We start from the raw sequence: 11262 nt of genomic DNA, 5'->3' as shown, positions 1-11262 counted from the left end.
CCTTTCACTTGTAATTTGTTTTCGAGATGTTTTTTATCTCATTTATTCCGTTATAACGACTTTAATAAAATCCCGAGTTCTTTGTTTTAGTCTGGACCGTTATTGGACGATATTACTTCTTCTTGTGAAATGTGAAAGACAAAAATAGCGTTCTTAATTAAAATATATTAATGAAATTTTTATGAATCATACATAAGTATATCAGTATACAGTACACACATAATATATAAAAGTATAGAAGACATTGTGTATTTTATACGCTGGTGTTATTTAACTGTTTTAAAGCAAACAAGGATAATCACGGAGTTTCGAGGAGAACTGGTGTTGAAATGTTTATTACATACAAAGTTATAGGTTAGGTAGGTTATATTAGTATTCTTTATATACTTTTCAATCTAAAAATATTATCTACCTTCCTACGTTCCTTTGTATAGTTTTACTTCGAAATCTGAAAATGTGAACAGCGTGAGTGCTGGAAGCTCGCCAGATGCAGCTTCACACTTGTGGCGTTTTACGCACCAAAGTGGCAAAATGTTCACATATGGCGCAAATACGAATCAATTTTATTTAGATGATATGATATATACTTGCCCTCTTGAAGGGTGTTTCTTTAACGAATTTTCAAAACATTGTTTGGTCGGCCATTTTATTGCCATTGCGTGCTGCATTTTAAAACTTTAAGCACTGGGCCGAATTGGTTCGTTTTTAGACCTGTTAAACATTACTTTTAGTTGCAATATGATACCTACGCAACTACGTTTTAGTGGTCTCTTGCTAATTTCTTAACATGCCATTCCGTTTCATCTGTTAAATCCAATAATCCAATATTAAAGCTGCAGTTTTCACTGAGCCGTAATGAAAAGCAAAGGTGATTTGACTAACATTACATCACTAGGTGTAGTGACGTCAAAGCAATCTAGCGTGAAGCCTTGAAGGCGACACCTCGAATATGAATATGTATGGGTGATGAATAAAAAATCGGTCAGCACAGATTATTCCCCAGAAAAGCTCGATAGGCTGATAGCTAAATAGTACTAGTATTGACCCTCATATAAACAATAGGAAGTAGGTGTTGTTGGAAATACATAATTTCAATTTAATAATTTTGATGAGGGTGATCCCAAATATTTTTTCTCGGCCGACCATTACCTTTGTTAGATGACTCATTGTTGAGATTTACTCGGGTTACGGTAGACAAATTTTTATTTTGATATATACTTTTTGATAATTATAATTGATAATAGTTACGATTAGATTTTGTGTATTATAATTAATCCTTACTCTTTTTAATCATTACGAGACTGTAATATTTAAAGTCAACGTAATTTTTTACGCCGATAAAGGTGGTTAATACCTCTGATGGAGCTTAAGAAATATTTGACAGGACAAATTTAAAAAATAATAAATACAATCTTTATATTATATTTATTTACCTTTTATTCAAATTAATTTAACAAAATGTTAAGATTTTTATACAGGTGTTACAAACAATTTCGTGCAAAGAATTGACATTACCTTATGTGAAACACAGCCATATATTAAATATAATTGTAATACTAATTTATCATATAGAACAACTCCGGAAATTATCACTAAAGTAAAAACAATAAACAAACAAAAAACGGTTAAGTAAAGTATATTAGAGATGTAAAAGTAAGATAAATCTAAAGTTGTAATTAAAAATGTTAAAGTAGTAGCATATTGGCTATCCTATGAGGGACGGTCGGAGATCGAGGCGTAGTTGACATTAATTTGTGAATGAATTTATATAATTCAAGTCCGTGAGTCATGCCAACTACTCAGTATTAATAAGATACTTTTTGAGGTAAAAGCAACGTGGTTATATTATAAGATATGATATGACAACAGCGTGAAAATTTTTTTGCAGTTTAGATACGAAGGTTTCATATATTTAAAAAAAAACATCTCGGTTTGATTCATAAGTTAATTCATTCATTTGTTCATATTTTCAAGAGGATAAGAGAAAAATAAATGTAATTATATAAATAGAAACATCAATACCTATGACAACTCTATAGTGCACTGAAGATACCAAATAAATCGCTCCAGCTCCAAATACAAAAAATAAATTATGTCTAAGTCATAACATATAATATTACTGTACAATTTTATTATAGCACTCATAGTGATACTATAACCTTCTATGACGTATCTGAAGTCCAAATGCACAAAAGCCAATCAAATATAGGATGGCCTCAGAAACCTTACGTTAACTTGTCGTTAATAATATTTGAGTAGCTTTTGAATATTTGAGAACTAGAGCTGTATTTTATGTTCTCATTTGGCTGGTGTTATTAATAATTTTTAATTTAAAGAATATATTTTACTCAAAATGGTAAAGTCGTTATTTTGTTTGGACAATTGGGCCAAAGAAACACTAATATCACCTGTTCTGTTCATTGTGAGCCTCATAAACTTATCTCCAATATAGAATACAAATATGATAAAAAACTGAGTTGAAGTCCGAAGCTTGTACCTGAAAAGAAAAGTGCACACTTCACTGTGATGATTATTTTTTTAGTTTCTACGCCGGCACAAAAGATCCTATCCGTCATGATCTTCTTTTGGTAACGCAATCTTCCATTTAAAATAAAAACGAAAGCGTAAAATTTAATTATATATATTTGAACATGAAAAGTATCAGAATTCTGGTCAAATAATATCAAGCTTCATTCAGAACCTCCATAGTGGATCCGCATTTAATTTGTTAAATGCTTCCTGTCACTCAGTCTGACTTCAACATACCGCGCAATGTAATTGAAGGATGAGAACATTTTTAATTACTTTCGCACCGTCCAAACAAAGTCCTTTGAATGCTTGAATGCGTTTTATTTCCGGCTAAAACTATTGGCTTTGTTTCAAACACGAATTAAAAAAAGAAACGCGCGATAAATCTAGTCTGGATGAGCATTTTTCAGGGCAAAGGAAAAGTCATTAAACTTCTTGGATAAACGCGCCACTATCGCTTATCTCGGAAACTTGTCCGGTGAACGTGCACAAGCGCAACTGTATGCATCCGCCCTTTAATTCGAGTACTTTATAAGTGGCCATCAAACCCCGCAAGTGAATCGACCAATGGAGTTGAAGGAATGAAGATTTCCGCTTTTGAAAATGACAAATGGATCTTTCTACACAATTTGGAAGTGGTTTCGTATGTAGGTTATGCTCGCTGTGGATTCCTTTTTTAATTACTTATTTAATGAAAAAGATCTTCGTGCCAAAAACATGTGTTCCGCCGGACAACCTTTTTTTTAATACCATACCTGAACTGGAGACGTATTTTGAGAGTTGTGTACGAGAGTAGAGAGTGAGGACAGCACCAGCGTCGCGAATGACCGGTGGTTCCACGGGCAGGACGGCTTCGCATCGCACGCTTAACGAACCGCTTTCCGCTGGAGGAACCGGGACGCGCAGGACACGCCAAGACGCACGTAGGCCTCCTTCCTGAGGTGCGGTCAGCTCGGTGTGGTGCCAAGGTTCTTGCTAACAACAATGTTATAAGCACATACATACGAGATGTATATATATATACATACATAGAATATACTTAGAATAAAATTGAAAGTGTTTTTTTAACTTATTAAAATTATTAACACGCATACATAACATTAACAACGACAGATAAAACTAAATATACAAAGGTGAACGCTCAACACTCGTTAGTATAAAACTATTTCTTAACTATTATCAGACAATCATTCATTAATTTGCCTCTGAAAGTTTATGTCTTCTAATATCCTTTGCTGCAGGTCGCTGGCACTACGCAAGTAGTTTCATCACATTATTTCTTATCCATTTCACGCAATATCGAAGCACAGCTCAGAGACTTAAGCCAATGGAGTGTCTCGAGTCACATAATAGCAACCAATTTATTTGAACAGACTCCGCTATCAAGATCGCTCCAAATGCCCTAAACTAGAAGCATCCGAGGCTTAAATAGCTATTTAATGTGATGGATATTGCACTCAATGTGTAGTGATAAAACACTACACATTACGCTCACCGAAAAATAACAAAATAAAACTGGACAAAATAGAATTTTACGCCTGAAATCCTGAACTGTGTCTGTACAGAGCTTACAGCATTAAACAAAATTATGTTATAATGAAACTTTATTTTTTAATTTATAACCCCCGAGACAGATTCACCAGCTTTCTGGCCGATCAGAGCATTAAGGTCGCCGTCGACGGAGTAAGTTTTGACCGTAAACCCGTGAATGCTGGGGTCCCACAAGGCTGTGTCCTATCCCCGACCCTTTTCTTCTGCATATCAGTGATATGTTGTAACATAGCAACATTCATTACTAAGCGGACGACAACACTAGGCACACTCTTTATACGTAAACCCTTTCCGAGCGGCTTCATCCCTTGGCGTTGCGTACAGATGTACTAAATGCAACGGTATCTTCTACCGCATTTACCATGGAGAGATTTCAGAGGAGTTGTTCGAATTAATACCTGGGGCTGAGTTTCGTCATCGGACGTCGAGGCAGAATACGAAATTCTACCGGTATCACCACGACGTCCGTCGTTCTACAACTGTGGGTTTTTTAAGGCCGTTTTTGGCCTATATGGAACCAGCTACCCAATGAAGTATTTCCGAACCAATTCGACTTAATGTCTGTCAAAAAATAAGTGAACTAATTCTTAAAAGGTCCGCAATGCACTTACAAACGATCTGGAATTGAGAGCTTCCATGGGCATGGGCAATTAACATCAGATGAGCCTCCTGCCAGTTTGATTTCATTCTAGATTTTAAAAAACCGTGGCAGATCGAGACTACGCCTCTCTAGCATACGTAAAATTACATAATTAAATTCGCAACGTACAATGTGAGATCTTTGTCATCAGCAACCACGTTGTTGGAACTTATTTATGCGCTACATAGCTTTTGACGTACACGTAGATTTTTTTAACTTTATTATATATTTGTATATATAATTATTATATTTATAATTATAATATAATTATATATAATATAATTATTATATATAATTTATATATTTGTATATATTTTATTACATGTTGATTATATATTTGTATAGTCTCGAAAAACAAAGACGAATGGCGTAAGCTCGTTGGGGCCTAGACCCAAGACGGAGTTCCAACCCTAAAAAACCAACTACATATATACTAAACTTATTCACATACATCCTAAGTTCTATTTTATATGTATTTTTATTATGTTGCAAATAATTTATTCGTAAGGTTTTTAAATAAATAAAGGCTTGGTAATAATAATGAAACTTTGATTAGTATCAATTAGCTCCTAAAACAGAGAAAATCAATCACTGTAATCGCCTAATCCAAATAGATTGGATTCCTGATTCCATTAGGGAGCATGAGAGCAAACTGTTAGCTCGGACAGAGGTATCTCTTGAATGCAAGGTATTCAAGAGGACTATAATAATTGGACAGTGAGAAGTGCCAGAGAAAAGCAAACACTAAAATACAATTGGTTGAAAGTATGAAAAACTCTTGATATTATTAAAATTTAAAGTGAAATGGATTTTTACGGAAATAAATATTTCTAAAAGTGGCAGTGTTGGCCATGCGGCTTCAGCGTGCGACTCTCGTTCCTGAAGTTCGCATTTAAGACTCGCTCGTTTTGTTAAAGGAAAACATCGTGAAAAAACCGATGGCTGTAGACCAATAATCAACGGCGTGTTTCAGGCGCAGAAGGCTGATCCTACTTGCCTGCTACAGACAAAAAATGATCACGAAACAGATACACTAATTTGAAGCCCTAAAAGTTCATAGCGCCATAGATTTTTTTATGGTCATTTACCTTCTGGAGGTCGTTATCAATATACCAATTGATATCAGCAGGTGGCAGCGAGTAATCCGAGGTGCAATTGAGTAGTATTTGTTCTCCGGGCTTCACTAATTTGGGTGCTCCTATAATAACAGGATCTCTCTCTGGCATCGCTAAAAGAAACATATTTCATAGAGGACCATTTGAATTTGAAAGTAAGATGACATATTAAGATATTAAATGTCCAGCTTTATGATTGTGTAATCTGTTTAACCTAAAATCGTGATAATTAAAAAATATATATCCTGTAAACTAACTAACCGACAACAGTCATATGCTTAGTCTGCCGCGCTATCTGGAACTTGGGTCCCTCAGTGGATATTTCACAGCTGTAAGCGGCTCTCGCAGCGACAGGCGGCGGCATCACTCTCACCATACACCACTCCGCCTGGCACTCCCCGCCTTGCACCATGATACCGGTCACATTGAAAAGGCGGATCGAAGGCTACTGAGTTTAATGGGTTGTAAATACATCATATTCAAGGAACCATGAATTGAAAACATACCATTTAATATGTCTTTACCTATGTAATTGGAGATCCTTTTATATACGTAGAAGTTCAAATAAATTTTATTCGAAGGCCATGTTAATTTTATTTCAAATTCAGTCATTTATTTTTGATAGGTGTTTTGTGAAATTATGGTAGCTGTTGGCGCCATAGATAACCTATTTCGCAAATATTTTGTTTTTTATTTTATTTAATAACACTTCGTTGCATTACAATATAAAAATTGAACATAATTAAATGAAATAAAGTCAACTGGTGACCTTATCACTTTTAAGCGTTCTCTGCCAGGCAAAAAATGAGAAAAAAATGTACTACATATAGTTATTAAGATAAAACTAAACAGGAATAAAAAAAGCAAACTCAACTAAGAAAGGATACATAAAAAATTTAAAGTAAAAGTGAACATGAATCACGATAATTTAAGATAAGTCTCATGTCAGTTAGTAGTTATTACGAAAATTAGGGATACGATGTGGACTGGTAACGTTTGTACAGAAGAAATTTAAAAGAAGACAGCGAAGGAGCTAAGCGAATAGGGACGGGAAGTGAATTCCATAGCCTAACTGCGGAGACCTTAAAGGAATCGCCAAGAAAGGAGGAGCTATGCAATGGAATTTCAAGGGTATAGTTTTCGGAAGAGCGTAAGCTATAGTTATGGCAGCAAAAATTTGAAGTAATTTTTGAGATAGGAAGGAGTTTTAGGGTTTAAGCGGATCCAAACATAGGAATTGAAACGTTTTCTAAAAAAGTTTTATAAATTTAGATATTAAATATCAAAAAATACAATACATATTTTTAAAAAAACACAATCAAGAATATTAGTATTTAAATAACATGGTGGCAACAACTATGGGAAAGGGCAGCAGTAATAGGAGTATTATACACAGTAGACAGGGAATCTAAAGATAGATTATTTTTAACTACTATTTATTATACCTATTTAATTATTATCTAATGGATGTATAATTATTTTTTACAGTACAGCACCCGAGAGGCAGGTATTTCAGGCTTTCACTGGCTCGATCGTCTTCCATGCGGAAAACTTCTACATCAAAGGGATAAACAAACTTCTAACAAAATTGCAAAGTTATACAGATAATTTGAGCCGGTACTACAGTGGCTAAAATATAAAGTATACCAAAAGAACTTTCCATACAAATCTCCAATCTCGTTGGTAGACCTACAGACCTAATATTTCCGAAATAAAAAAGAACTTTTTGAAAACTTATTGACTGTCAATGTACTTGCCTTTTGTGACGGATTATATCGGAAGATCTCGTGCATGTCTCGGTACCATTTGACCGAGTGCAACTTCTGGTCATCCATTTGGAAGTGACAGCTAAGCTCAGCCGCGCGACGCGGGTCTGCGTAGAGCGGGACTTTCAGTTGAGTAATCTTGTACGCCGAGGTCAACGCTAAAAATCAAGTGAATAGATTCAACACTTTATGGGAGAGTATACGTCATAAGTATTTTTGTCAAAGAGAGAGAACTACTTGCATTACAATCAAGTTAATACTGTCTATGAATCATGATAATTAACATATACTATGTTCCATCCTTTATTATGAGGACTATATTCGTGTATCCTAAAACTCGACATAAAAAGTAAACTAAATATGCTGTGTTTAATAGAGAGGGTAATATTGAGGGCTAATAGTTAGTTCTACCTTAAGTTTGAAAAACTATTCTTAGAATAAACGTTCCTCTTCATATTTGATAAAGACCACTGTATTGAAATCTTGTATCAGTATTCAACTTCAGTTTATGAAAGATGAATACAACAAAGCGGTAAACTGCTATTATAATTTAATGAACATTGCCTAGATGAGTTTAAAGAGGTATTATATGAATGTGCCGTTAACCCATCGCGGATCAGGCAAAAGTAATTAGTTAAGTTGTGTACGCATTTTGAATTCAAATTCACTTTTGAGCGATTTCGTGTAATGGTTTTTTCGTTCGAGGTTCAAGAACAGAGGTTTATATATATATATATATATATATATATATATATATATATATATATATATATATATTTATCTTATTAATACGATGATCATTCTGATGTGTACAATTGTTTCGACCATGTAAACCTTTATCTTTAGTTTAGTAATAAGTCTTAGCTTTTTCTTTATAATATAGTATTTTGGTTTCAATTATTGTTAAGTTAGTGTTTCATTAAACAATTGGAAGAGCGGAGTACCCTGATGTACAGGTCTCCCTAGACTTAGTTCAGGGGCTCCAATACCTGCTAAAACAATGTAACTTGTTATTGCATAAGAAATTTTGAATTTTTGAATAGTCTTATATATAAAGATTGTTGTCTAGACGCAGAGTATTTACATCTAAAGCCGCAGTGAGGAGGCACTAAAAGACAACTGTGTTAACATAAAATTGTCTTCAAAAATATTATTAGCAGCGAAAAGTCGTAAAATCTGGATGAAAGCCAATTTCCCTGTGACAAAGGCCATCTTATATGTTATTGTTTCTGCTCGCCGGTCGTAAGGATATGCCAAAACAGATTCTACTGAAGTCGTAAATTCGATTTAGTTTGCATAATGCCTTAAATTTACATATTTGAGATTGTGTGAAGTACAGCTATAGTACGAAAATGTATAAAATATTATAATATATATAAGGTTAATAATTTAATCTGGTCTGAGAATTCTCCATTAAACACAACCCCGTATGTTCGACATTAGCTTTAATAATAAAGAGAAATAATTAATTACTTTTGCTTTAATGTCAATATTAATTTTTCAATGTAATTAAATTATTTATCAGAAGATGGAATACTTAATTAAATATATCACTACAAGATGAGAAATATTTACAAGGCTCAATAATCCGAGTAACAAAGTTACGGACATATTTCAACGAAACATGACACCGGCATTAATTTTACACTTCACACTGTAAGAAAGATCGATCCAAGGTTTTATCTAAGGCTTTACATATCTATTCCAGACTTCATGTTCAAAATAAAAGTGTAGCTTTAAAAAAAATATTTCTTCGAGATTAAGCTCAAAGTAGGAACAGCTTAAACGGTCAGCAACAAAGCGATTGGCCATCAAAGGTTAAATTGTTAATTCCATTGAACCGTAAGAAATAGGAAACCGCAGCGATCGTCGCAATCGCGGCTTGGCGAGAGGCCAACTCTCGATTGTGTTACACCGATTGTCTACGATATTCTCAGATATAGGTATTATCGGGAATTACAGTGAGAATGGCTGGTAATTTCGCCGTTTCAAACGTAAATACTAAGTAATTGTAGCTTTTGTGTAATCATAAATATTATCTGTTAGACTCCTACAATCTGCGGTTACAATCACTGCGACGATGTCATACCGTGAAACGCGCTAAGGATATATATTGTTGATATAGTATGGTTTGTAAATAAGAATAATGGAAAACATAAAGGACGGATACCAGATAAGTTATGGGACGAAAGCGGATTGTATTTCATCAACAAAAATAAGTTTAGTTAAAATGTCTTTCTGACAACTTTAAAAGTTACACCAATAGTGTAATTTTTTTCAATTAAGATTAATTTGTTGGTTTATTTTTATTGTATTTATTTATGTTTAATGAAATTGACTTCGATAGTAAATTAACTCTTACTCTCTTACTACTGTATTTGAAACATTTTTGTCGATCTATTTTATTATCTTAAAAACTACTACTCCCGTGCACCTTATAAGATATACATACCTTAAACATCATCTATGAGAGATAGTAATTATGACTAAAATATATATATATATTTATGTAAATAATCTAACTTACTTAGCATGTTATCAAAAATTTTATTTAGAATAAGCCTCGACATCAACACAAACACTCACCGCAAACGGCTAATAAGGTAAAGATCTTCATTTTGTCTTCGCCTTTTACAGCTACATAATAAAACTATAAATTGCACTTAATTAAGTCACAGTTTGAATCAGTTCACTATCCATTATATGCTTTTCCAAAACACTGTCCAATTGTTTGTGTTTTTATAACACCAATGGAGTAGAGTGCCAATTTGTTTCCACAGTCGTAAATTAATATTTTTTACAAGTCGCTCATATATGATATTAAAATATTGTCTTTAAAAGATCCCTATAATTAATCAGTAATTTATAAAACAATTCCGAGTTACGTCGATGAAAGCGCAGACCGCGTACATTCGACTACGCGAAGTGTGCTTCGTCGGCCGCTGTTCCACGGCATATGCCCTTGCTCGAGCCATTAGGGCGAAGTCATGCGCAGTGCGATCTCGGTAAAAGGGTCCTAAAGTGGATTAAGTTTTTAAACTTTGACAATATATTAAGTGAAATCGGATTTTCTAAAATTAAACTGTTAAGGGAAAAGTTCTAAGGACTTTTGTTTCAAGTAAACATTTATCGATTTTTAAGCACGGACTGTTTTTAGACTATTCCTTACTTTTCTTAATTATTTAAACTATCATTAAATTTAACTAAACGTTTGAACTAATTTCTATGACTATCAACCAAATTTTATATATTATATAAACAAACCACAATGCACAAATGGTAAATCCACATATTATAAATATATGTCAATAAATATACGTTACTCTCATAATTCAAGCAAATTGCATAAATCTAATTGGCTGCGCCTACGAACGCAACCCTCACCAAACAAAGTGCACTGAACTTTGAAACAGTCGTCAAATACTAAGTAATGTATACCTCATGAGTCATAGCAGCGACCCCTTCAAGTTTTCGTACTTCTCGCCATGGGGAACTTATAATTAGGTCAAATTTACTTTTTAATAATGAACTACTCTTTGCCTGCCGAACCTAGTTTCATGCCATGAATTACATTTACGTAACATTTAATGTTTTTAGATTAAAATTTCTAAAAATATTACACTTCTCAGTAGCAATCCCGCCTAGACAGTTTTTGGACATC

General features: G+C 33.8%; 1 protein-coding gene across 1 annotated transcript; it reads right to left on the bottom strand.

The window, feature by feature from the left end:
* Positions 1–1491: 1491 nt before the first annotated feature.
* LOC123709070 lies at positions 1492–10535 on the bottom strand. The gene is made up of 6 exons (XM_045660168.1): positions 10188–10535; positions 7593–7759; positions 6097–6280; positions 5809–5948; positions 3285–3504; positions 1492–2497 (listed from the first exon to the last, which is right to left on the bottom strand). The coding sequence occupies exons 1-6, from the start codon at positions 10216–10218 to the stop codon at positions 2430–2432; spliced, it is 810 nt and encodes a 269-aa protein (XP_045516124.1). The 5' UTR covers positions 10219–10535; the 3' UTR covers positions 1492–2429.
* Between the last annotated feature and the right edge of the window lie 727 nt (positions 10536–11262).

The sequence above is a fragment of the Pieris brassicae genome, chromosome 4, assembly GCF_905147105.1.
Source record: "Pieris brassicae chromosome 4, ilPieBrab1.1, whole genome shotgun sequence".
Taxonomy (NCBI): domain Eukaryota; kingdom Metazoa; phylum Arthropoda; class Insecta; order Lepidoptera; family Pieridae; genus Pieris; species Pieris brassicae.
Note: the sequence above shows the minus strand (reverse complement) of the source record. Positions and strands in the feature narration are given on the sequence as shown.

Bases quoted from the DNA above. Each gene is read 5' to 3' on its own strand.
- LOC123709070 (XM_045660168.1), bottom strand. From the start codon at position 10,218: ATGAAGATCTTTACCTTATTAGCCGTTTGCG. The intron at 7,760-10,187 runs GTGAGTGTTTGT...CTTGATTTTTAG, and splicing joins TACCTTATTAGCCGTTTGCG to CGTTGACCTCGGCGTACAAG. The intron at 5,949-6,096 runs GTTAGTTAGTTT...TGTTTCTTTTAG, and splicing joins TAAGCATATGACTGTTGTCG to CGATGCCAGAGAGAGATCCT.